This window comes from Podarcis liolepis (assembly GCF_965112155.1).
Source record: "Podarcis liolepis genome assembly, chromosome: 1".
Taxonomy (NCBI): domain Eukaryota; kingdom Metazoa; phylum Chordata; class Lepidosauria; order Squamata; family Lacertidae; genus Podarcis; species Podarcis liolepis.
In genome coordinates, this window is record NC_139554.1 from 9,315,999 (window position 1) to 9,342,994 (window position 26,996).

General features: G+C 45.3%; 1 protein-coding gene across 2 annotated transcripts in view; it reads left to right on the plus strand.

Annotated features, from left to right (window-relative positions):
- SLC38A6 (solute carrier family 38 member 6) overlaps positions 1–26,996 on the plus strand; it is a 54,343-nt gene that overhangs the window by 8,301 nt on the left and 19,046 nt on the right. For both annotated transcript variants that reach the window (XM_083519248.1, XM_083519247.1), the window contains exons 4-6: positions 49–101; positions 696–735; positions 16,579–16,657. In XM_083519248.1, coding sequence (XP_083375374.1) covers positions 49–101; positions 696–735; positions 16,579–16,657 — 172 coding nt within the window. The remainder of the gene's footprint in view (positions 1–48; positions 102–695; positions 736–16,578; positions 16,658–26,996) is intronic.

Consider the following 26,996-nt stretch of genomic DNA (forward strand, 5'->3'; position numbering starts at 1 on the left):
AATTTTCCAGTAAATATTAATGTGGAATTATTTGTTTTCTTCTAACAGCTGTTACTTCTTATGAAGATCTCGGTCTCTTCGCATTTGGCTCACCTGGAAAGGTAGTTTCCAAACTCCTTTATCTCCTTTTGGTTTTGTTATTGCTCATTTTTAAGAGAGAAAAGTCCACCATCACTCGGAGGGATGTAGCATGTAGGATATCTAGCTACGGCTGTTGCTCGCTTAGGTAAAAAGGTAAAGGTAAAAGACCCCTGGACAGTTAAGTCCTTTCAAAGGTGACTATGGGGTGCTGCGCTCATCTTGCTTTCAGGCCGAGGGAGCTGGCATTTGTCCACAGGCAGCTTTCTGGGTCTTGTGGCCAGCATGACTAAACCGCTTCTGGCACAGCAGAACACTGTGACGGAAACCAGCACACACGGAAACACCGTTTACCTTCCCGATGGAGCGGTACCTATTTATCTACTTGCACTGGTATGCTTTTGAACTGCTAGGTTGGCAGGAGCTGAGACAGAGCAACGGGAGCTCACCCCGTCGCAGGGATTTGAACTGCCGACCTTCTGATCAGCAAGCCCAAGAGGCTCAGTGGTTTAGACCACAGAGCCACCCGCTTGGGGACTGTTGTATGATATTTCATGAATCACATGAGATTGTTCTTACATTTCTGCTTTTCCTAACATCATCTACTGTTTTCGTAGGTTCTTGTGGCCAGCACAATCGTTATACAGAATGTCGGAGGTAAGAAATGTTAAGTTACAATAATTATTAACACTGAGGATCTTTCAGAGCTGTCCTGAGAATGTACCTTGGGTTACATATGCTTCAGGTTACATACGCTTCAGGTTAAGAACTTTGCTTCAGGTTGAAAACAGAAATTGTGCTCCGGCGGTGCGGCAGCAGCAGGAGGCCCCATTAGCTAAAGTGGTGCTTCAGGTTAAGAGCAGTTTCAGGTTAAGTACAGACCTCCGGAACGAATTAAGTACTTAACCTGAGGTACCACTGTATAGTAATTTGATCTAGTTATGGTCAACTGCTTTGTCTCCTTGAATGTCTTGTATCGTCCCATCCTTCCAGTCATGGTCTAGTTATTCTACATATGAAAACTGGGCTTGAAATTGTTCCTATGTCCTGAAATTTGTGGACACCTCTGTTAGAGATCATAGATATATTTATAGATATATTTACCTGCCTAGGAAAGGCTGCTGTAGCTTTGGGACCAAGCACCACATATGAGAGTTGCTGAGTGGCGTAATTATACTGTGACTGCATAAATTTGACTCACGCTGCCCAGTGACTGCTCTTTTTATAAACATACTTGAGAACTAGGTCGCTTGCTTTCATAATTCAATTTAGTGTCCTTTGTAGAACAAGCTATGTTTTAAAGTGTAATAAACTCTTGCTATTAACTCCAGGCAGGAGTATGAACACTCTAATCCCAATGACCGAGTATTATTTATTCATACCGGTTTGGAGTGACTTTACGTAGTGAGAAACAAATTTTTTAATTTCCTTTCCTATTTGACTGCACCTCTAAATAAATGTCATTAAACAAGTTGGGTCTAAGCAGTGAAGGGTCTGCCAGACCCAGGACCTGTTATAAGAGTGTGCTGGTCAAAGGAAATTTGAGTCTTATTTTCTTCTCCTTCCAACAGTTCATAACCTTGTATGTGTGTCACTTTTAATAAAAGTCCCCCGAGAAACCCTAGAGGCCTGAGCTATTGCACACTGGGTGTTATCAAACTACTTATTCTGTCCTCAACAATAACACTGGCTGTCAGAAAGCAAAGACGTATCTGCCAAGAACTCCCATTTCTGATTAATTCAAGAAGCAGCATTTGCACTTGGAAAATATTATTTCAAGCTTTTAAATACCGCTAGATGGAAATTTCCATGTTCCTTCAGCATTTGGTGCTTTGGTTCGCTTTCTTTCCATAGGAGTACACAGATTTCTCTTGCAAAGTGTGGGTATTGCACCTCCCACCACCTCCGCAAAATTAACCTGTTCTAAAGTCACTGCAAAAGGATAATTCTCTTGCCACAACTATATTTGCATGGTTCCCATGTTACATGGACAGTATTGCTTTCCTTTGTACGTAGCTAATGACATATGTAGACAGTGCAAACATGCCAGTAAGGTACAACATAACTGCATTTTTGCTAAATAGGCCAACCAATCAGAACACTGCACAGCAAGGTGGAGAGGTGGCTTACGGACTGTGAAAAGGGCCGGTCAACCATCATTCTGCATAAGGAGCTAAGCAGTGGTGGTGGTGTTACAGGTTTCTAAAATTGTCAATGCTGTGATTAAATAGATTGGCAAGCAGGGCTATTTTGTGTCAGTACAGTGGTACCTTGGGTTAAGTACTTAATTCGTTCTGGAGGTCCGTTCTTAACCTGAAACTGTTCTTAACCTGAAGCACCACTTTAGCTAATGGGGCCTCCTGCTGCCGCCGCGCCGCCGGAGCCCGATTTCTGTTCTCATCCTGAAGCAAAGTTCTTAACCTCAGGTAGTATTTCTGGGTGAGCGGAGTCTGTAACCTGAAGCGTATGTAACCCGAGGTACCACTGTATTCACTAGTACAGAGTACTGGTACCTTTTTTGTGCATCCATTTGTGCTGGTACCCATGGCAGTCATATCAAAATATGAGTATCATCACCTATTTTTTTTTAAACACCCCCCCAAAGCACTTATCAGCAGCAGGTTCAGAACAATTAAGTTCTATTTCACATGATGCATAACTAGTTTGTAGAACTCACTGCCGCAAGATCTGGTGATGACTTCTGGATAAGGTGGCTGAATTAAACAGAACATACAACATCGATCTGTCAATGGTTATTGGCTTTTTAATAACAAGCTGGGGGCAGAAAATGGGAGAGGGTTGCTGCATTTGTAGCTGGCTTAAGGGAGTTCCTAGAGACATCAGCCTGGCTGTTGTTAGAAGCAGGATGCTGAATTGGGTGAGCTTCCTGACTTGCATCCAGCTGTGCATGTGGTGTTTCACTTGTGGAATGGGATATTCCCCCTCTTCTCCTCCCGCTGCTTGCCCCCAAAATCTGCCCTGGAAGGTCTCCCAGGCCTCTGAAGCAGATTTTGAGGGTGTTTGGGGCTGTCCGGGGAAGAAAAGGAAGCCGCTTCAGTGAAACGGCAACATCTCACCAGATTTTGTCTTGTGTAGCAGTTAACTTGGTATTACATTTTTCTTTCACTTTTGACTGTAAACACCTGCATTTTTTTTTTAAAAAAAGAGGCTGGAAGGAAAAAGAGCAATTTCAGATTTGATATAATTTCCTACTGGACATTTGCACGAAGGAAGTGTAATGGGTACACCTGTGAACCTTTTTGGTGAGGGCAACCTTTCAGAAGCCGGCTCAGAACCTGTATGTTCCCTAGAAACTAGAAATGCCTTGCGCGAGAGCCCTTGCCAGACCACTCTCGATCTTTTCAAAGCCAGGAAAAATCCCGCAGGCAGAAGTGCTGGGTCCCTTCCCACTTTCCTCTTGTTTTCTCTTACTGGTTATTTACTGCCGCTTCCTCGTCAAAAGTTTGGAGATTGTTAAAAGATGGAACGATGAGAAGAGCTAAGCAGATGGCAAACAGAGCTAGAACCAAAATGGGGGCTGAGAAGTTGGGAGCTGCTTTCCTGCGGCAGCCCTTGAGCCGTACACGGCAATGTCCGGCATATACAAATATAAATCTGTATTTGAGTTACTACAGAGCAGGGATTCTGAAATCCTGGTGTGGAGAAATGGTTGTTCCTGTTGTTAAACAATTGGAAGGCAGAAACCACCCAGCAATGTTCCAGTGGATCCTAGTTTACCTTCTGCTCAGAAGCAACTGCAGCAGTCACTACAGAAGGAATTTAGCAGAGTCACTGTTGTTGTTTAGTCGTTTAGTCGTGTCTGACTCTTTGAGACCCCATGGACTAGAGCACGCAACATCAAAAAAACTAAGATCACGGCCACTGGTCCCATCACCTCCTGGCAAACAGAAGGGGAAGAAATGGAGGCAGTGAGAGATTTTACTTTCTTGGGCTCCATGATCACTGCAGATGGGGACAGCAGTCACGAAACTAAAAGACGCCTGCTTCTTGGGAGAAAAGCAATGACAAACCTAGGCAGCATCTTAAAAAGTAGAGACATCACCTTGCCAACAAAGGTCCGTATAGTTAAAGCTATGGTTTTTCCCAGTAGTGATGTATGGAAGTGAAAGCTGGACCATAAAGAAGGCTGATAACCGAAGAATTGTTGCTTTTGAATTATGGTGCTGGAGGAGACTCTTGAGAGTCCCATGGACTGCAAGAAAATCAAACGCATCCATTCTGAAGGAAATCAGCCCTGAGTGCTCACTGGAAGGACAGATCCTGAAGCTGAGGCTCCAATACTTTGGCCACCTCATGAGAAGACTCCCTGGAAAAGACCCTGATGTTGGGAAAGATGGAGGGCACAAGGAGAAGGAGACAACAGAGGACAACAAGCACTTAATATTGTTCCATATTTACCAGGCCGTTTAAAAGGAAGCATGAGTGTGCAAGGTTACCTGTAGAACCTTTGGTCTCCAGGCCTTAGACAAGATTAAGGATCTGCCGTCCAGCTTTTCAAGATTCCTTCCACGTAGGAAGTGTTACCGGAAAAATCCGAGGGCTCCCTTGGACAAAAACAAAGACACCAACCAGGATAACTTGGAGCAAAACAGCAGCCTGTAGGCTTGGCATTTATTGAACTGTTGCAACAGGTTGTTCCCCTCACTTGCAAGAGAGAGGAAAAGACCCAGAAAGATGGTGTGCAAGACCTTATAAAAACTTTTGAAATTTCCATCCTTTAGGTCAAGCCCACCCCCAGAAACATCATGCATACATTACAGAAAGGAGGGGTTGACATCATGCATACATTACAGAAAGGAGGGGTTGAGGGAGGAGTTGTGGTGGTAACCTGAGTGTCCTGTCACCTGGCTGGTTCCTCCTTTCCCCCTGCCCATGAGTCACTTCCAGGAGACAAAGGGGAGTTGGCAGTTTCCTGCCCCCAGAGGGAAGATCTGATCATTGTCCTTTGTTTCAGTCCATGCTGAATCCACTCCCATATGCAAGTTCTTTGTGATCTTGATGGTCTTCTGTCTAGGACCATCAGGGTTGGCATAGCAACTGGGCAGGGCTCCTGTGGATGTGCTGGGATGGTGAAGGGATTATGGCTGACCAGAACCAAGCCACCCCCCTTTGATAGTCCTTGTCATATGGAGTAAAATAAAAATGGAACAGTGCAAATCCGATGTATGGTTGATTTTTCTATGAATTTATAACAGAAATGTGGCATATGTAGTGTGTGAGTGTGAGTGTGTGAAGTTTGTACAAACTGAATGATTGGGGTGGGGGGTTCCTGCTACAGAAGAAACCAAAGGTGGCTTGGATTAGGAGCTGCATGTGTTTATTTCTCTGAGAGCAGGATAAGAAAAAGTCCCAGGTACACTTGAGAACATTTCGTTTCCTCGGTGCTGTTGTCACTCCATCTGGTGGTCATTTGAAGTAGAGCTGCATCTGGAACATTTCTCAGGAGAGAGCTGGAGCCAAGCTCTTGTGATTTTCTCTCTCGGAGGAAGGCAACAAAAAATAACAAACAAGCAAAAATTAGAGAGCAGTGTGAATCCTGACCTTGGGGGAGAGGGGATTATCTCAAAACCTATTGTACTAGGTTCACGCTTAATTTTATTTGCAAGTCTGTAATTAGTCTAATCTGTATTTCCTCTGCAGCAATCTAGAGAGCAGCTTTTCTGCTTTGCAGAACCTTTTCTTTTTATGGTTTTAGCCTTTTAACTCTGAATTCTTTGGGCAGCCGGGGTTTACGTAGCTGTTTGGTGAAGGGGAGTCATTTTATTTCACTTCTGAATCCCTTTCAATGGGGCATTCTGAAGCAGTTTATGATATAAAAACATATATAAAGCAGGTACGTATCTAAAAACAGCCAAAGCAATTGCATATATGAAAACAAAAACTAAACCTCCAATGAGAATATGTCTGTGCGGCATGCACACTTGCAATCCGCAGCGTTCGCAACCCGCGTTTGCGCACGCACGGGTTGCGCTTCGGCGCATGCACAAAGTGCAATTTAGCGCTTCTGCGCATGTGCGACCGCCGAAACCTGGAAGTAACCTGTTCCGGTACTTCTGGGTTTCGGCAGTCTGCAACCCGAAAAAATGCAACCTGAAGCGGCTGTAACCCGAGGTATGACTGTATTTAAAAAGCTGTTTAGAAAGGACCCGGACAGCTTGTGCAAATTTGTGCTGGCATCTACTTCAAAATCATGTTTCTGCCATTTCATTTTTTTTTACCCACCCTTCCTGAAACATCTGCCCTAGTGTATGGGTCTGTCTCGGGGAAAGTGGCCAGGTTACATTGACTTGGAAGCAGTCAGTCTGCTGTGGAGGATTTGTAGAACAGTTGGCATCTTGCAGCAACATGACTCCAGAGTAAACGTTGCCTCAACAAGCTTTTATCCTGCATAAGTGTCTCAGATCGGTGGCATGGGAAGGAAGGAGCCTCCCTGCTACAGATAGGGGACTTCTGTCAGATTTGGCCCTGAAAGGGCAATGGAGAGGACAGGAGCCAAGTCCTTTTGACGCCTTCACTCAGATCCTTAAAGGTCTTTGACTAAACCAGGTCAGATTTCTGATTGTGTGCAGGGAGCTGTGCTATTGCATACTCCCTCGCCTCCTTTTCTTTTGTAAAAAGGAGTGTAGGACAGATTTGTGAATAACCACTTGCCAGGTTGCCTGTTGTGAGATTTGCCATAATGGCAAGTAGGGAAGCTTTTGTAAACTGGGTACATTTCCTTCCTGCCTGTCCCCTTCCCATTAATGTAATGCAAATTACCATCTGAGGACAAGTAGATTAGCAAATTTTATGCAAGATTGCTACAGGATCAAGTGGGGGAACGGCACAAAAAATGTTGTGTGTACCTAAAAGATTTTTTTACCTTTATAAACTTCGATTATCTGCAAAGGATGACATGGGGCAATCCCTGCACAGATCACAGACTCCTGGATGCCATGGAGAAAAGATTTATTTTTGTGTTCGTGTGTGCGCAGTGTGCTTCAAAAAGTGCTAATCCAAGGAATTAGAAAGGCAAATACAGGGAAGGAAGCCAGAAATATATAGCTTCTTCTCTCACCACAGTACATACTTTCCAAACATGTTTGGAATAAGCAGACACCTAAAGTGGGAGCAAATTTCCTGCCAAGCGGCATCCATTTCTTGGTAAAGATCTGCCTAAATTAATCTTTTAAGTGACTTCTGTATTTGCTGCAAGTGTAGATTGTTTACAGAGGGATTTGGACTAATTTGAGTGCTCACCCCTTCAGCAGCTTATGTTTGGCCTGAAAGCTAATTACCCTTATTGTTTTAAATTGACGATTTCCAGCTCCGCTTTAATTAAAGGCAGGCTTGCGATCTCCAGTCCTAGTTGAACAATTCAGGCCCATTAAGGTCAATTATGTTTTATTTTTATAATTAAGGCAATAGTCCAGGATTTTTATTTTGAAAAAAAATTAAGGACAGGAAGGCCTTTCCAAAAGAGAAACAATGAATGTGCCTGCGGGTTGTGTCATTCCATCCATATATATTGACTAGCAGGAATGCATAGAGGAAATAATGCGGGAAGGAATGGGCTTAATAAAAAGCAGCACTTCTGAGCTCATAATCTAACTGGGCTTGGATCAGCCACTTTTATAATTAATTCATAGTGTTTTCCCACTGCAAATTGGTGCCCTGTGGTGTTCAAATCATCTCTTCTTTTGCCCATGTCAAGAGTACCTGTATCCTTGTATTGGGCTCCCTTAAATTTCCCTATCGTTCCCAGTAAGATTTCCAGCTTTTCATAACCATATGCACTGTCCATACTTTTATGAGGTTTTTTTTCTACACTTTTGGAAACTGTCTGAGCAAATTCCAACTAGTTCAGTTTCACAAGTTTGCGGAGCTGGGGGAGACTGGGCTGCAAAAAATAACAGCAAGAAGTATACTTTCCAAAAATGCCATGGAACCTGAACTTAGAAAGAACTTTATCTACAGTTTAAGGATGGCACCTTATAAATCAGTAAAGATGGTGCAACGGTACCTTGGTTCTCAAACTTAATCCGTTCCGGAAGTCTGTTCCGAAACCAAAGCATTCCAAAACCAAGGCGCGCTTTCCCATAGAAATTAGTGCAACATGGATTAATCCGTTCCAGACTTTTAAAAACAACCCCTAAAACAGCAATTTAACATGAATTTTACTATCCAACCATTGATCCATAAAATGAAAGCAATAAACAATGTGCTGCAGTTGCACAACCAGTCAGTCAGTAGCTGAACTGGGTTCCACGCAGTTACAAAAACAAAAAACGCAAAATAAATAGCAAAAACAGACAGACTTAACACTTAAAATGGAAATGTGGTGCTCAAATCGGATGCGTAACACTCAAAACGGAGCGCGTTTGGCTTCCGGAAAAAGTTCACAAACCGGAACACTTACTTCCGGGTTTGCAGTGTTTGGGTTCCAAGTTGTTTCAGTACCAAGGTGTTTGAGAACCAAGGTACCACTGTATAAAGCTAAGATGTGGAACTTCGTTCCTGGAGAAGTGTGCCTGGCACCTTCAGTTTACAGCTTTGGGCAAATGCTGAAGTCACATTTTTACCCTGGCTTTTGACACTTGAGATAGGTGTATGTCCCCCACTTTTTAAGTTGTTCGGTGCAATCGTTAAAGTAATTAGTTACCAAGGATGAAAGTGGTAGCGAAAAGGCATCTAGGTGGCCTAATCATTTTGACCTGCTGATGGCATGAATGGGCCCCCCCCCCAAATGTGCTGGCTTACAAAAGGCCTCCAAAGCTCTAGACCATGGGTAGGCAAACTAAGGCCCGGGGGCCGGATCCGGCCCAATCGCCTTCTAAATCCGGCCCGTGGACGGTCCGGGAATCAGCGTGTTTTTACATGAGTAGAATGTGTCCTTTTATTTAAAATGCATCTCTGAGTTATTTGTGGCGCCTGCCTGGTGTTTTTACATGAGTAGAATGTGTCCTTTTATTTAAAATGCATCTCTGGGTTATTTGTGGGGCATAGGAATTCGTTCATTTCCCCCAAAAAATATAGTCTGGCCCCCCACAAGGTCTAAGGGACGGTGGACCAGCCCCCTGCTGAAAAAGTTCGCTGACCCCTGCTCTAGATACACAGTGAGATCTACATAGGCTTCTTTGCTCCTGTGACCACCTGTCCCACAATCTGAGGCCAGGTAAACTTCAAACAGACCCAGGATCTGCAACAGTTCCCAGAGAGGCTTGGCCCACCTGTGAGGTTGGTGGGGACGGGATGTTAAACACAGCACCTGGCCAGGAGCTGTTGCAAAGGATCCACCAAGTTGCAATATTATTGCAAAGCTGCTGTTATTGTTAACGGAATTTATATCCCACTGTTCCTCCTGAAGGAGCCCAGCAAGCCTCAGTTGCCTGTCCTGTACTTCAGGCTAGTGGATCACACGATTGGTAGATGCCTCTGCCTGTGTGATTTGTGAACTAGGACAAGCAAGTATCAGCCTCGCTTCCCCATCTGCAAAAAGAATTGTTATAACAGACTTGTTATAAGGGTAACCACAGTGAGGGCAAGGCTCTTTGAAAATGAAAAATGCTGAGTGAGTGATGATCAGTAGGGAAAATAGATTTCAGAAGTCGCCAAATGCACCATTTTTATAAAATGCTCTGTTAGCCTGTTCCATAAAGCCCCGTAAGGAAGACATGCGTCCTTTTTAATAACAGTGTCATGAACTGAACTGGTTGGGTAAGAACATCTAGCCAGAGGGGATGAGGTTCATTCTTTCCAACCACCGGATATTTCTAAGGGTGTCTTGCCAGCCCTTCAGCAAGGGAAGGCTGATCCCATGAACTCTCTGACAACTCCCTAAGCTCACAAACACACATCCTCCTTTTGTCACCAACCCAATGGTTTGGCTCTGGTCTCTGGTCTGTGGACGGAGTGGTTAGGAAAAGTTGGAGCCTCTGGTTGCAAATCTTTAAAAACAAAACCCACCTTGTATGTGTGGAGTGGCACATTTTCTGTGATTTCTGAGATACTTGGAGATATTTCTATCTTTCTTTAGTGCTTTATTTCTTGCAGATCCTTGTTAATGATTTGGGGATTTGTTTGGGAAGCGATGTCCAAGTTGAATTTCTCTGCTCTTCGTTTCTTCTTCAGATACATGCCTTTAGAATCGTTACAGATATCTCTCAGGGCAAATCCTGACTGTTTCATACATTACTCAGGGCAAACACTGACTAAAGCAGCCTTCTCCATCCATGTTTTGGACTGAAATTCAATCCAGTCACTGGTATTCTGCTCTGGTCAGACCTCACCTGCAGTACTGTGTCCAGTTCTGGGCACCACAGTTCAAGAAGGACACTGACAAACTGGAACGTGTCCAGAGGAGGGCAACCAAAATGGTCAAAGGCCTGGAAACGATGCCTTATGAGGAACGGCTAAGGGAGCTGGGCATGTTTAGCCTGGAGAAGAGGAGGTTAAGGGGTGATATGATAGCCATGTTCAAATATATAAAAGGATGTCATATAGAGGAGGGAGAAAGGTTGTTTTCTGCTGCTCCAGAGAAGCGGACACGGAGCAATGGATCCAAACTACAAGAAAGAAGATTCCACCTAAACATTAGGAAGAACTTCCTGACAGTAAGAGCTGTTCGACAGTGGAATTTGCTGCCAGGGAGTGTGGTGGAGTCTCCTACTTTGGAGGTCTTTAAGCAGAGGCTTGACAACCATATGTCAGGAGTGCTCTGATGGTGTTTCCTGCTTGGCAGGGGGTTGGACTCGATGGCCCTTGTGGTCTCTTCCAACTCTATGATTCTATGATTCTATGACTAAGGATACATTCAACAGGGAACTGTGGGGAATTCTGACTCCCTATGATGCACATGCTTTTTCACATTCACACTTAAAAACCCCCACAAAAAAACTCATTCGCTTTTTATTTGTCCTGCAGTTTAGCAGAGCAACAGCAGCAAGAAGCTGCCACATGGTCTCCTTAACACTCTTTTTGGTAATTTGTTGTTGCTGGCATCTTCTGTCTCAAGAGGCTATGGAAGAGTACACCTTTGGGGGTGAAGTCAAACGGGTGGAAGGTTGCAGCGCCTGCTGTGGCCTTAGAGACCGATACAGAAGAGACATGTTTTGTTGCAGATGGGGCAGATGAAGGTGTTGGGTTGTGGTGCTGCAGATTTCTTCTCTGCGCCCCCCAGTGGTCATTCCTTCTAGGAAACAGGCTTTTATCCAGAGTAATTCATTCTGTCAGTGCAAGGATTCATGCTGGTGCAATGGAACTCTGCGTGCACCCTGAATCTGTTCTGGGGTTTTCCCCACACCTCCAGAGCATATTTGGGGAGTGTGCAGGGTACGTGCATTAGGAGGAGATTCCGTTGCGCAAATGTGAATCCTTGTGCTGACAAAATGAGTTAGGCGGATGCGGCCCAAAGTTTTTTTAAATTTCCAGTTGCGTTTCTTCCATTTCAGTTCTAATTTGTCATTGTTACGGCAGGTAGCAAGCAGCCATAGCTTAATGCAGGCATAAGCAAACTCTGCTCTCCAGGTGTTTTGGGACTACAACTCCCATCATCCCTGACCACTCGTCCTGTTAGCTAGGGATGATGAGAGTTGTAGTCCCAAACCAACTGGAGGGCCGAGTTTGCGTATGCCTGGCTTAGTGCCTTTCTACACAGTCTGGCAGTGGCTGAACAATGTGACCCATGAACTAGCTCCCACTAAGAGCCTCTCCAGTAACGGCAAATGAATATCATTTGTGTGGTTACTTATTGCGGTAGCACAACCTCACAGACCTTTCCTCCTCCTTTCTGGCCAATGTCATGTGATCATTTTTCCGGGTTGCTCCCAGTCTCAGCTAGGATTCCACATACATGGCAGGGTCCGGCCACCTGCAATACAGAGTGTGGGGTGGAAAGAGACCATTGGGCACCCGCAGCTTTCTCTGTTAGTCTTTCTGGGTGGTTGCAGTAGTGCACTGATGGGTCCAAAGAGTGCCTCGGTGCTTCTGGGACTTGGACAAAGCGTCTAAAACTGCAACACTTTGGAAAGACTGGAGAGGGTGAAGGTTGCACTTAGTGGCTTTGTCTTCCGGTCAAGTGTCTCCAATTTCAAAAGTGCAAAAACAATTTGCCTATGATAAGCTGATCACCACATGAGTGAGTCACCGGAGGACTGTCTGCATCTCCGCTGGGATAATGTGTGTTATTTCATGGGAGTTGCGCAGGAAGCCCAACCCCATGAACAGCAAACATTTCAGTATTTGGTTTTAGTATTTAGTATTCTAAATAGCAAATGGGAAGGCAGGCCTTCTGGCCTTGAACCACATTGGGGAACAAGAAGTTAGACAAGTCTATAGGGTACCATGTTGGGCATAGTGATTGGTTGACTCCTGCCCACTTCAGGAATGGTGAATTTATTCAAAATTGCTAGGAGTGAAGCGCAACGGGCCTAGCATTTGAATGCACCAATTGCAGACTCTGGGAGGGAGGAAAGGAACAGGGCGTTGGGCTTGCTGTGGCTTTAGGGCCTTTACTTCCACCAAGACTGGGCTGTTGGATGTATGTATGCCGCATGTGGCACTGTGGGTTATACCACAGAGCCTAGGACTTGCCGATCAGAAGGTCAGCAATTCGAATCCCCACAATGGGGTGAGCTCTTATTGCTCGGTCCCTGCTCCTGCCAACCTAACAGTTCGAAAGCACGTCAAAGTGCAAGTAGATAAATAGGTACCGCTCCAGCGGGAAGGTAAACAGCGTTTCCGTGCGCTGCTCTGGTTCTCCAGAAGCAGCTTTAGTCATGCTGGCCACATGACCCGAAAGCTGTACTCCGGTTCCCTCGGCCAATAAAGCGAGATGAGCGCCGCAACCCCAGAGTCGGCCACGACTGGACCTAATGGACAGGGGTCCCTTTACCTTTACCTTTATGCCGCATGTGAAGGCTGCTTAAAATTTCCCAAGTTCCTCTTGCAAGCATTAATTCGCTTTCCCAGCTTGCACCACAAGGATACAGACCAGAAACTGATTCCCCTAACAGCCCTGCAACGTGGGAGAGTAGTCACATGAGTCTGGCATCTGATAGGGAAATATGGGGCACTTTTTTGTTTGCAGATCCACCAAGAAATGTCAGGGAACTGCAGGGCAGTTTGATACACGAGAACTGACTGCAGACCAGACCATGAGGCTACTCTGCCCAGCGCTCTTGTCTCCAGCAGCAACCAAATGCCCCAGCAATGCCCAGATGCTGGCATCTTTTGTGTAAAATTCCTGTCTAAGAGCCATGCGGAAAGGAAGGGCTGTAAATCAGTTTTAAGCGTCTCTAAGCAGGAGCTAATTTCTGCCGTTAGTACTCCATCATTGATAATTGAGTTATGTGGCTGTGGAAAGGCATACAAGGAAGTTCTCTGACCACAGTTCAGCTGACAACTAGTAATGCAGGTCTAACAATAGATGTAATGTGCTGCTTTTTTAAGCACTGCCATTGTAGCTAACTCTGCAACTGTGCGCATCGCAATTTGTGCCTGTAAACTAGTGGTCAGCAAATGTTTTCAGCAGGGGGCCAGTCCACTGTCCCTCGGACCTTGTGGGGGGCCGGACTATATTTTGAAAAAAAATATTGAATGAATTCTTATGCCCCACAAATAATCCAGAAATGCATTTTAAATAAAAACACACATTCTACTCATGTAAAAACACACTGTTTCCTGGACTGTCCGCGGGTCAGATTTAGAAGGCGATTGGGCCGGATCCGGCCCCCTGGCCCTAGTTTGCCTACCCGTGCTATAAACAATTCAAGTACATGCAGACCTTGTGCTTCCCCTTTAATTCAGTGGCTGCACAGTGGCCGATTTTTTATTCTTCCAACAGCTATTACTATTATTTGGTGGTGGCTTTTATGTGAAAGCCTTCTTCAGAGTTCAGCATTTGGCGGCGGCGGGGGGGGGGGGGGAAACGGACCAACCCCATAGCTTAACCTTTTAAACTCAGGATAAAGCACACGTCTGAATTGTACTGTTTTCTCATGAGCTGCCAAAAGAGAGATTTCTATCTTACAGAAGCTTCAGGGTAGAAATAGATTCACTGAACTTCGAGTCCATTTTCCTTATGACCTAGAGGAAGAAAAGGAACAGCATATAAGGGGAAGAGAGGGTGCTCATTTCATTTTAGTTTTTGTATAAAAGCTCCCGAATGTAGCACAGGCGATGGGGTCTCTCTCTGGAGCATGGTATTCAAAGGAGTAGTGCTGCCATTTAGGAAACAAAAAGAGTCAATCAAACAACAAAGGATAAAAATGATCAAATGGTTAGCCAGAGGCTAAAATAAATGCATGAGAAAGAGTGACACATTGTATATTAGCAAGAAATCTGAGCTGGAAATTAGTTGAAGGTTGGGTTTTTTGTGATTTAACCGATGTGACTTTTAAAAAACAATTGTGAAAGAGATAAATGCCTGATCTCTCAATTCCAGATGTGCAAAACGGGCATGAGAGAAATTTTAAGTTTCGATACAGAAGAAGTTTAAATTTCTTTGCAAGAGATTTTTTTTAAAAAAAAGGAAAAGGGGGGGGGGAATCTCCTTTATATTCATTGGCACCTATTGGTTACCATCTGAAAGTACAGCATCGTTATTACTGTCCTGCAGTCATGCTGGTGGTTTTCAAATTACATGACCTTATAACACTCCATCAAATTTCCTTTTAAAAAAGGAATAAAATTGGAGACACCAAATAAAATGTCTCCCCATGCCTTAGTCAACAGGGAAGGCCAGCGTCAATTGGAAAAACCTGAGTATCTCAATACAAAGAAGTGAATGTTTCCTTATTTAGTGACCTCACAACTGTTTTTAATTTAACCTTGCTGTAGGTACATGCCACTCTGGATTAATGCAATTCACTTTTCTTTATGGAGGCCACATTCCTCCACTTGAAAAAAATTGCAATTTTAACTGTTTCAGGGCTGCAGCATTCTGCAGTTAACTTTCTCCTCCTTTTTTGTGATTGATACGGATAACAAACTTACAGAAATGTGTTGCATTTTTATGTTTTCTTGTGGGGGGAAATCCACTTCAGTGAATTAGTTGGGAATACCTTTCTGGTTATTTAAAAGAATGTAGGTGGGGTTTTTTTCCAGAGCAAGGTACAGAACAGAATTCAATAATAAATGGTGCGGGATACAAATCGAATCGTTTTGATGTGTGCAATTAATCACCCTATACCTGGAGGTCTCAGAGCGGTTCACAGAAAAGATCAACATAAAAACCACAATATATATAATCAAAATAAAAACAACCCAATAACACCCCCTCCCAAAAGCCACATTTTAAAAGGTTATAGGATTTCAATCAGATCAACCAAAGGCCTGGTTAAAAAGGGATGCTTTTGCCTGGTTCCTAAAGGTGTATAATGAAGGCGCCAGGCGAACTTCCCTGGGGAGAGCATTCCACAGATGGGGAGCCACTGCAGAGAAGGCCCTGTTCTCACGTTGCTGCCCTCTGGACCTCTCGAGGAGGAGGCACACAAAGAAGGCCTCAGAAGATGATTTCAGGGTCTGGGTAGGTTCATATGGGAAGAGGCGGTCATTGAGGTATTGTGGTCCTAAGTAGTTTAAGGCTTTATAGGTCAAGACTGGCACTTTGAATTGGGCCATGAAACTAGTTGGTAGCCATTCCATTCGGACAAGGATCGGTGTAATACGCTCAAACGTCTTGCTCCACCCAACGCTTCACCCAACACAGGGGTCTGCTTTTGCCTCTGCCTCAGCAGTGTCTCATCGCCAGTTCCCACCCCAGCCCCTTCCATAAGAGTACAGAGCACCATGACACTTACATGGGAGAAAGTAATGAAGGAAAAGGAAGAGGTTAGCCTGCTCTCTCTTTCAGGTATCCCTGACTCTCCAAGTTGTACACTGGGATAACGTGGAATGAAATCAACCCAGTTTTTTCCTTTGTGTAAAGGTAAAGGGACCCTTGACCATTAGGTCCAGTCGTGACCAACTCTGGGGTTGCAGCGCTCATCTCGCTTTACTGCCAAGGGAGCCGGTGTACAGCTTCCGGGTCATGTGGCCAGCATGAATAAGCCGCTTCTGGCAAACCAGAGCAGTGCGCGGAAACGCCGTTCACCTTCCCGCCGGAGTGGTACCTATTTATCTACTTGCACTTTGACGTGCTTTTGAACTGCTAGGTTGGCAGGAGTAGGGACCGATCAATGGGAGCTCACCCCGTTGCGAGGATTCGAACCGCCAACCTTCTGATCGGCAAGTCCTAGGCTCTGTGGTTTAACCCACAGTGCTACCTGCGTCCCTTCCTTTGTGGTCTAATGAACCCTCTGCAGTACTTATGAAATAACATTTGTACAAGTTTTTCACCGGAATATAAGAAAGGGACAAATTGAGTTTTTATGTGCTATGCCCTTTAGTGAGACACGGTCTCTTGGTCTCCTAACTGTTCTGTACTAGCAATGCTAATTGCACTTTGCCTAGAGATGTCGAGTTTCTAACTCAACCAATGCCTGTTTTCTTATTTCTCAGCCATGTCAACCTATCTTTTCATTGTTAAGTCCGAACTTCCTGGGGCCATTGCAGGATTCCTTAGCGGAGACCACAGCGGGTAAGGAGAAACGTAAAAGCATCCTACGAGGGCAAGCAAAGGCATTTCTTCTTAAACCTAGGGGCCGCGATGCTTCCCACTGTTCTCCAGGTGAAAGAGAGAGAGAGAGAGATGGGACCTTGCAGATTCCTGCACCTGTGCAATGCAGATGTGTGCTACTGTTCAAAAGTGTAATTCATTACTGATTGCGCCCATCGTGATTAATAGGAGCCTGAAAATCATTACTTGCTGTCAGCATATTTACATCTGCAGCTCACACAAAAATAGTTGTTTCTTCTTTGTGCCAAATGCGGAATGCTGCTTCAGACAAGCTTACACAGTCAGCAGAACCAAGTGGCAACACATTTCTTGGATTGCAGATTTTCAGGCTGCAAATAGAAGGTTTTCATGCACAAATACACACACGTCTCTGCACATAGAAAGTTGGAATGTTGAGGTGAAGGCCATGCTGAAGCGCTACCTTTCCGTGTTTAGAAAGTTTCTGAGTTGTGGGTCGTTCAAATATTCTTGCTTTTTCTGGAGTGGTGCACTCCATGCAAAGCTTTAGCAACTGATTCTGCTGGTTATATAAATTGCAGCTGAAGTAGGTTTTAACAGCAGCTATACTGAAGCCAAGTCTCCCACTGCCCTGCCCTGCCCTGCCCTGCCTACTTGATTGTCAGTACTGTGTTCCATTGATTTAACCTCCCCCTTTCACCCCCCCCCCCAATTCTGGAAAATTGGGTTTTCTAACAAGAAATCTGAGGCAACTCTGCCTTAGGTAAAGGGACCCCAGACCATTACGTCCAGTCGTGACCGACTCTGGGGTTGTGGCACTCGTCTCGCTTTATTGGCCAAGGGAGCCGGCGTACAGCTTCCGGGTCATGTGGCCGGCATTGACTAAGCCGCTTCTGGCGAATCAGAGCAGCGCACCGAAATGCCGTTTACCTTCCCACCGGAGTGGTACCTATTTATCTACTTGCACTTTGATGTGCTTTCGAACTGCTAGGCTGGCAGGAGCAGGGACTGAGCAACGGGAACTCACCAACCTTCTGATTGGCAAGTCTTAGGCTCTGTAGTTTAACGCACAGCGCCACCCACCTCCCTAACTCTGCCTTAGGCCACATTAATACCACACATGTGAAGTACTATGCTACGACTTTAAACGGTCACGGCTTCCCCCAAAGAATTCTGGGAGTTGTAGTTTGTTAAAGGCGCTGAGAGTTGTTAGGAGGCCCATCTTCCCCTCACAGAACTACAATTCCCAGAGGTTCTTGTGAAGAGGGATTGATTGTTAAACCACTCTGGCAACTGTACCTCTTTGAGGGAAATAGAGGTCTCCTTTAGCGGAAGCCATGTTTAAAGTAGTGCTTCAAATGGATGGTGTGAGTGTGGTTATAATCAGTTGCACTTTAGATGAATTTTCGAACTCCACTCATAAGCAGCCAAACAGATTCCTTGGCCATGTGGTGTCGTTCCCAAGTTGCAAATCACCATTTACTTTTACACGTGTGACGTTTTCACAAGGTGCTTTAACTGCCTAATTTTTGCACAAGAAAATACTTCAGAATATATTTTTTCACACGGTAGGATCCAGTTTTACCTTACTAAGACAGGCTAGTTTCCTATGGGTTTCTGTCACTTGTAAAATCCACTTTGTGCCAAAGAAATCACACTAAACTTATAGCATGAGAATCAGGCCTCTGCCTGAGCCCTGAAACGTTTAAACTGCCGCTGTCATGTTACCATGTTAACATATTTTTTTCTAACCACAAAGCAAAATCTGGCAGTTAGTGAAATTTTAAATATTTTTGTTTTCGCTGAGTAGTTATTGGACTTGTCTTTGGGAAACGTGCCAGTTTTCATATTTGTTTTATAATTCCTCCAATTTGGCTGTGCAGCTGCATTCACTTCATCTTTAGATCTGACTCAAAACTTCTTTTTTAAAAAAAATTGTGGTTCAGCTTGCTGAGAAAAATGTTCCAACATTTGAATAGCTTGTTCTTGTTTTGAATAGATTGGAGTTGCCCCTGCTCCTACAATAACTCCAGGGCGTCCTTTGCCTGTCTTTTCAATCTCCTGGTTTCCATGAATTCGAACTCTTAGCACGAAACGCACTCCTTGAACTGTAGGTTAATGCGCAACATTTTTAGTAGACCTTTTTTTCAAAAGCGAAAAAGGTGTTTTTGATTATGGGTGGAGGCAGCAGGGGGTCAGTTTTTCGATCTTAAGCGTTTGTTTCATTTTAATTATTCTCTCTCCCTAGTTTCTAGTCAAGTTTGGAAATAAAATAGGGCACAATCTACTAGCACTGGGTGATCCGTGCTGTAAAAACAATTGGGATATTTCCCTCCTGATTACCTTCGCTAGCACTGGGTTTCAGCTCGTTGTTTGGGACCCACAAGTGGGGTGGGACCCACAAGTGAGGTGGGCCCCAACCTATGGTAGGTTGCAGCAGGCACATCAGCATAGTTTGGTTTACTTCTCGAACAAAGCAAGTATTGAGGAAGGGAGGCTTCCTGAACCTTTAATAGTTGTGTAAAAGAGCAGTTCTAAACCTTGTCTGTATGGTAACCCACAAGTCCAAAATCACCTTGGGATGGCGACCCATAAATTACCGTATTTTTCACCCTGTAGGACGCACTTTTTCCCCTCCAAAAATGAAGGGGAAATGTGTGTGCGTCCTATGGGGTGAATGCAGGCTTTCGCTGAAGCCTGGAGAGTGAGAGGGGTCAGTGCGCAGACCCCTCTCGCTCTCCAGGCTTCAGGAAGCTATCCGCAAGCCTTGCAAGCCCGGGGGGAGGTCCCGCGGGCTCGCAAGGCTTGCGGGCAGCAGCCTGCAGCCCACAAGCTTGGGGGATAGCGGGGAGGCACAGCGCCGCCACCCCGCTATTCCCCGACCTGATCTGGAGGCTGGCGGGTGTGGGTGGGAGAGAAGCAAGCTTACTTCTCCCCCCCCCCCGCCAGCCCCACAAGCTCGGGGGATAGCGGGGAGGCGGAGCACCGCCACCCCGCTATTCCCAACCTGATCTGGAGGCTGGCGGGGGGGGGGAGCAAGCTTGCTTCTCCCTATCGCCAGCCCCATAAGCTTGGGGTACAGCGGGGCAAGCCGCTTCCCCACGGAGGCTAGAGAGGCTGTCCCTGAAGGCAGAAGAGGGAGACGGAGCGCTCCGTCTCCCTCTTCTAGCTTGGGGATGGCTGCGCAAACCTGGGGGGGGGGGGGGAATAAATTTCCCCCCCTTGATTTCCCCCCCCAAAAACTAGGTGCGTCCTATGGGCCGGTGCGTCCTATAGGGCGAAAAATACAGTAATTGTCACATGAATTCCTGAGTGTTAAAATGTAAGACTCTAATCTTGCTGGCATTCAATTGCATGTGTCAACACACAGCGTTACAATATGCCAGTGAAAGAAAAAGTTGCATCATAGACCAGTTGCGGATTCCAAGCAACAATAATTTTGTGTTTCCTTATAAAGCCTGCAACCCACTTTTGGGTCATGACCCATAGGTTGGGAAACACAGGCATAGAGTTTTGGCAGAGCTAGCCTTTTTCCATCTCTCTCTCTGACGAGCTCTTCTTCACAACTGCTGAAGATGCAAGAGTTGGTCCCAAGTTAAGGCTGCTGTTTGAGATAAGTCACTGTGTCTGAAAAAGTCGAACTACCCTTCTCTGTAAGATTTCTTTGCAGCTGCTGTACTGGAAGGAAAAGAGAGTTGTGTGGTGCTGGAGACTCGGGTGGGTTATGTGAGTGGTAACTGGTGATGGGCTTTTCATGGTGGTGCTCCAGTTTTGGAGGACCATTCCTCAATATTTGCCTAGTGGCTACACTCTTCACAATATTAAAACATTCTGAAAATGCCCCCCCCCCCCTTTTAAACACTCAGCCAATGATTTCAGGATCGCTAGGAACAGTATTTCAGCTATCAAATGCCTGGGTAAACCTTCTGAATGTCAGTAATGAGGGAGACAGACACATCTTGCCAGGGACGGCATTCCGCAAACTGGGAACCATCACTGAGAAGGCCCTGTCACTGGTCCATGCCAACCAGGCAGCCCCCCCACCCCCGTGGCACTGGCACCAACAAGGCCTCACCTGCCGATCACAGGGTCCAAGATGGTTGGCACTGGTGCTCTTTTAGGTAATTGGTTCCTGGCTATTTAGGGCTTTACAATCTAGTACTAACATCCTCATCAGGGTCCATCTCACTGGCAATCCAGTGCAGCGCTTTCAGGACTGGTGAGACATGATCCCATCGGGCTTCCCCACTTCACATTTTTATTCCGTTTGTTTTGTTTTACAGATAATGATTTTCATTGCTGTTTTTTGTTAAAAATTGCAAGTCTCCCTCTGCACATGGGTGTAGAGAGATGGATTTAAAAAAACATTTTAAGCTAAGGAAACCTGATATTTGACACGACACTTTTTCAGAAGTAAAAGTTTGCTCTTACAGCTGGAAAGCTTTGTGTTTTTTTAGGGCATGCAAGAGCGAGAACTGCCTGCCCTCATTGGAGCCCTTTCCTTGTCTTCCAATTACATTCAGTTCTGGGCATGCCTGCTCTGAGGACAGGCCATTCTGTTTCACCTGCGTTGGTAGCGATTGGATCTATTCAGTGCAGAGACGGGACAGAATCCATCTTCTACTGGAGGCTGAATTGAAACCAGACATAGTTTCTAATGTAGTCTGTTTCAGAATCAGAGAGACAGCAGGCAGCTTTCTTTGTTGATGATGCTTTGAGCTCACAGGAGTTGCCGTATTTTTCGCTCTATAGGACGCACTTTTCCCCCTCCAAAAATGAAGGGGAAATGTGTGTGCGTCCTATGGAGCGAATGCAGGCTCCTTGGGGGAGAGCTCCCCCCGCACTCTGGAGGCTTCGAGTTGCTTTCGCTGAAGCCGCCTGAAGCCCCCGGAGCGCAGGGAACTGCCGCTGCGCTCCAGGGGCTTCAGGCAGCTATCCACAAGCCTTCGGAGCGCAGCAGGAGTTCCGGCCGTGCTCCGAAGGCTTGCGGATGGCCGTCTGAAGCCCTCGGAGCACAGCGGGAGTTCGCGCGCCATCTGAAACCTGGAGAGCGAGAGGGGTCGGTGCCGTCTGAAGCCTGGAGAGCGAGAGGGGTCGCTTCGCTGGAGAGGCGCTGCACAGTTTTCCCTCTCTGCGCAGTGACCCTTCAGCGAAGCAGGAGGAGAAATGGAAGGTGCTCCTTTTCTCCTACCGCTTCGCTGAAGGGGTGCTGCGCAGAGAGGGGGAGAATTTTTTCCCCTCTGTTCTCCCCCTCCTATGGTCCGGTGCGTCCTATAGAGTGAAAAATACGGTACTCTATTTCTCGCAGCGCACAGTTTGAGAATTTATGCTCTGCTTTTCACGGGACCTTAGACACACACCTCTTAGATCTGCATCTGCTTTGTTACCTGCCCACTCCAGCCAGGTGGGTGCCAAGATGCTCTGGATAACGTCGTACTACACTTACAAACAGGAGCCACACATAACATTGCTCAGGCTGCTTTCACCTATATGGAACAAGAGCCACAGTTTCCAAAATATGAACATTGACCCATCTCAAGGCTCTTGTAGCATGTGCCAGATTTGCAGAGGACAGCTGGCTGTGCCAAAACTTGTGTAGTTCTATAGTAAGCTCTTTATTTGGGAGTCATCTGCAGCTGATGGTCAAAACTGCCAAGGAAAACACTTGGCCAGAAGCAGTGTTCAAGCCCTTGTAAAAATAGTTACCCCCCACCAAAAGAGCCAAACCAAAACAACTTTGAAAATTGAAGGAGCCAAATTATTAACCTATAGTGAACTTTTTTAGAGAGAATCTGCTTCATTTATGGCCATTTTGAAAGCGAGTTTGAGAACATAGACCCAACCTTCGGAGCTACTACCTTCTCCAATAATATTGTTCTTTCCATAACAAATATTTTTAAATTGCTGTATAAGCAAGAAGCATCTTTCCTGCTTTTGTCAACATCAGCCAAAGACTAAGTGCTGATAGGGCAGAATTCCCAATTGCCTAAATAACATTTTAAAAAGATATTCTAGTTCCCAGGAGCCTTAAATTTCGTTAAGTTAATCTATGATGGAGGAGAACTTTCACGTGCACCTCTTTGCAATGGATTTTTAAAGTAGAGGAAATGCTTAGAAATGGAAAATATACAATCCAACGCTGAATCTAAGGAGAGGCTTCAAAATGTGCAAGGAATTGCAATATTAGGGTAATGGTTATTGGGGGTTTTTTTGTAATACAATGGGATGACAGATTGGTTGATTCATAATATTAAGAGGTTATGATATTTAATTATAGTTCATCAATATAAATTGGGTTTAAATATGCTTGGCTGCTAATGACTATTTTACGTTTTAAAAATATTAAAATAGAAAAAGTCCACTTTGAAACAGTAAAGTGCATCTTTCATATATTTCAGGCAGGTGAGTGCAGAGGCACTGTAAGCCTTGCGCACAGGATTCACTTTTTGTTTCCTTGGGTGTGTCACATAGAGCCAAAGAAACTGCATGCATTATTTATATTCTATTGGCATTTTAAAAACAATTCAAGAAAAACGCAGTAAAACACAATAAAATAAAAGCACAACAATTCAATTAAAATACTCAGCCCAGAGACCAAAGAAATGAAGCCACAGAGCCAGATCAATATAAAATTTCATTGTTAATCTGTGCCAGGCAATCCAGCTGGCGTAAAGCCATTGTTGTTCCATAGATTCCATGGGAGAATGATGGTTTTACTCCAGCTGGATTGCTTGTCAGTCACTCTTTTTTTTAATAAGATATTTATTAAGATTTTCAAAGTGTTACAAAATAAAAATAAAAAAGTAAGAAAATACAAAATAAAAATAGTTAAAATCAACTCATTCTTTCCATTACTTATTTTCCATTAGCTTATTTCCCGGACCTCCTCACGCCTCCCTTTTTTGTATTCCAGTTCAGTTTGTTGGTTCAGCAAATCCTTACCCTCTTTGTTTATCCTAGTCTTTAATCTTAAGCTATTGTAACATTAAATTTTTACCTATTAATAATCCATTTTTCATATTCCTTTATAGTATTACAGCCGAAAACCCCTTAATTTCTATCCAACATCATTCTAACATTCATTAATTTTACAACATTTCTGTAAATAGTCTTTAAATTTCTTCCAATCTTCTTCCACCGACTCTTCTCCCTGGTCTCGGATTCTGCCAGTCATTTCCGCCAGTTCCATGTAGTCCATCACCTTCATCTGCCATTCTTCCAGGGTGGGGCTTGTCAGTCACTCTTAAGGCTGCAATCCTAAACACACTTAACTCACGAGAACATGAGAGGAGCCTGATGGATCAAGCGAATGATCCACCTAGTCCAGCATCCCATTTGCACAGTGGCCTACCAGATAATAATAATAATAATAAATAATAATAATAATAATAATAATAATAATAATAATAATAATAATAATAATTTATTATTTGTACCCCGCCCATCTGGCTGGGTTTCCCCAGCCACTCTGGGCGGCTTCCAACAAAGATGAAAAATACACTAAAATGTCACATATTAAAAACTTCCCTGAACAGGGCTGCCTTCAGATGTCTTCTGAATGTCAGGTAGTTGTTTATCGCTTTGACATCTGATGGGAGGGCGTTCCACAGGGCAGGCGCCACTACCGAGAAGGCCCTCTGCCTGGTTCCCTGTAACTTGGCTTCTCGCAGTGAGGGAACCGCCAGAAGGCCCTCGGTGCTGGACCTCAGTGTCCGGGCAGAACGATGGGGGTGGAGACGCTCCTTCAGATATACTGGACCGAGGCCGTTTAGGGCTTTCAAGGTCAGCACCAACACTTTGAATTGTGCTCGGAAACGTACTGGGAGCCAATGTAGGTCTTTCAAGACCGGTGTTATGTGGTCTCGGCGGCCGCTCCCAGTCACCAGTCTAGCTGCCGCATTCTGGTCCTACCAGATGCCCGTGGGAAACCTGCAAGCAGAACCCAAGCGCAAGAGCCCTCTCTCCAGTGGTTTCCAGCAACTAGTATTCAGAAACATTACTGCCTCTGACCATGGAGGTATAGCAGCTTGGTAGCCATCCCTGCCTTGTGTAGGCGCACGTTCCATAGGCTACCTATGCGCTGTGTCTTGAAGCACTTCTTTTTATCTGCCCCCGATCTTCCAAAATTCAGCTTCACTGGATGTCCACAAGTTCTAGTTTTTATGAGAGAGGGCAAATTGGGTTAGGGATGCTCTTAAAAGTGTGTTGGGAAGAGTAGGCATGTTTTCAGGGTAGCAGATGAAAAACCATTTATCAAGATTCTGGGGGGAAATTGGGTCCTGTTATAGCAATACTCACACCCACCCTCCTTTTATGTCTCTGTTCTTCATAGAATGCAGTTTACAGACCATAAGGATCAGGAGATGGTGTGATCAAATAAATGCAGGCTCTGTTGGTTTAGCGTAGTCTTTTATGCATTACGAAGAGACCCAGGGGATGCGAGGAGCAGGCAAGGCCACACGCTGTTCTTGAACTCGTAGAGGAGTAGGGATGGTGGAGCTGTGTAACTCAAGTGGGGCAGTAGGCCTGGATAATGATGGGAGAATAGTCCATTTGCACCCCTGCTCCCTTCCTCTTTTCACCAGTGGTTTCTTCTTGGCTGAGAGGTGCGAAAATGTGGACCTAGTAGCACAGACTCCTAGCCTTAGGGGTTGTGTTGATCGGCTCTCTGCCAAGGTGCACATGTTGGGGGGGGGGTCATTGAGAAAGTAGGGCGACCACAACCAAAGCAGCTACACAAGTTGTAATTTGCCACTGATGCCTATTGCCCTGTGTGTAAAGATAAAGGGACCCCTGACCATTAGGTCCAGTCGTGACCGACTCTGGGGTTGCGGCGCTCATCTCGCTTTATTGGCCGAGGGAGCCGGCGTACAGCTTCCGGGTCATGTGGCCAGCATGACTAAGCTACTTCTGGCGAACCAGAGCTGCGCATGGAAACACCGTTTACCTTCCCGCCGGAGTGGTACCTATTTATCTACTTGCACTTTGACGTGCTTTCGAACTGCTAGGTTGGCAGGAGCAGGGACCGAGCAACGGGAGCTCACCCCGTCACGGGGATTCAAACCGCCGACCTTCTGATCGGCAAGTCCTAGGCTCTGTGGTTTAACCCACAGTGCCACCCGCGCCCCTTCATATCAACTGTGTGTATATACTGTAAAATACATTACTTGCTCAGGCAGGTCAGACATGTGTAAATATATGTCTCAGGTCAGTACTGCCCACCTAATTTCAACAACCAGTACAGACATGCCCATAAGTGTTACTGGCACTCTTAAAATGGTAACATGATGCCCCTTCCTGTTTACGAGGTGCTAACCATGTTCTGGGCTAAATAAAACCAGAGACCAAAGGCCAAGGTGTTTATAGGGAACAACCATAAGGGATAATGCATAAGACACTCATCAATCAGCATTAGGGGTTTGAAGCAAGGAGGGCTCTTAATGTGGCGTTCAGAACATTCTTGGTGGCTCTGTAGCTCTCAGTCAAAATAGCCCCTTTTGGGATTCCCCCCCCCCCCCCGGCAAGGCAGACCATACCTGTCATCAAGGTCCTCTGACTTGTGAGCTATATCGGTTAAAAGTGCCACCGCAATTGTCCTCACATCTGCCCTGGGTTCGACTGCTTGCAGTATACTGTACAGTGGTACCTCTGGATGCGAACGGGATCCGTTCCGGAGCCCCGTTCGCATCCTGAAGCGAATGCAGCGCATGTGGGTCGCGATTCGCCGCTTCCGCGCATGCGTGTGACATTATTTTGAGCGCATGCGCGAGCGGTGAAACCCAGAAGTAACACGCTCTGTTACTTCCGGGTTGCCGCGGAGCACAACCCGAAAATACTTAACCTGAAGCTACTTCAGCCCGAGGTATGACTGTACAGTGGTACCTCGGTTTACGAACTTAATCCGTTCCGGAAGTCCGTTATTAAACCGAAACCGCTCTTAAACCGAGGCATGCTTTCCCTATTGAGGCCTCCCGCTGCCAGTGCCCTTCCACCGTTCGGCGCTTCCATTCGGTTTCCGAGGTAAAGTTCGCTAACCGGAACACCTACTTCTGGTTTTGCGGAGTTCGTACACCTTATAGTTCATTAACAGGGCTGTTTGTAGACTGAGGTATTACTGTGAAACTATATGTTGCTACATGAAGCACGTTTCCCTGATGAATTAGGCATGAGATTTTAATAACTTATCTTACTTATTTTTACTTAGATGTAAATCCTGTTAAGTTCAATGGGATTTACTTCCAAGTAAATGTGTGTAGGGTTGCAAGCTAAGAATTATTTAACAGGGTAACAGCGCTTCTAACCTGTTCACAGTCTGCGAGCAGTAGGGTCACTTTTTTAAAAA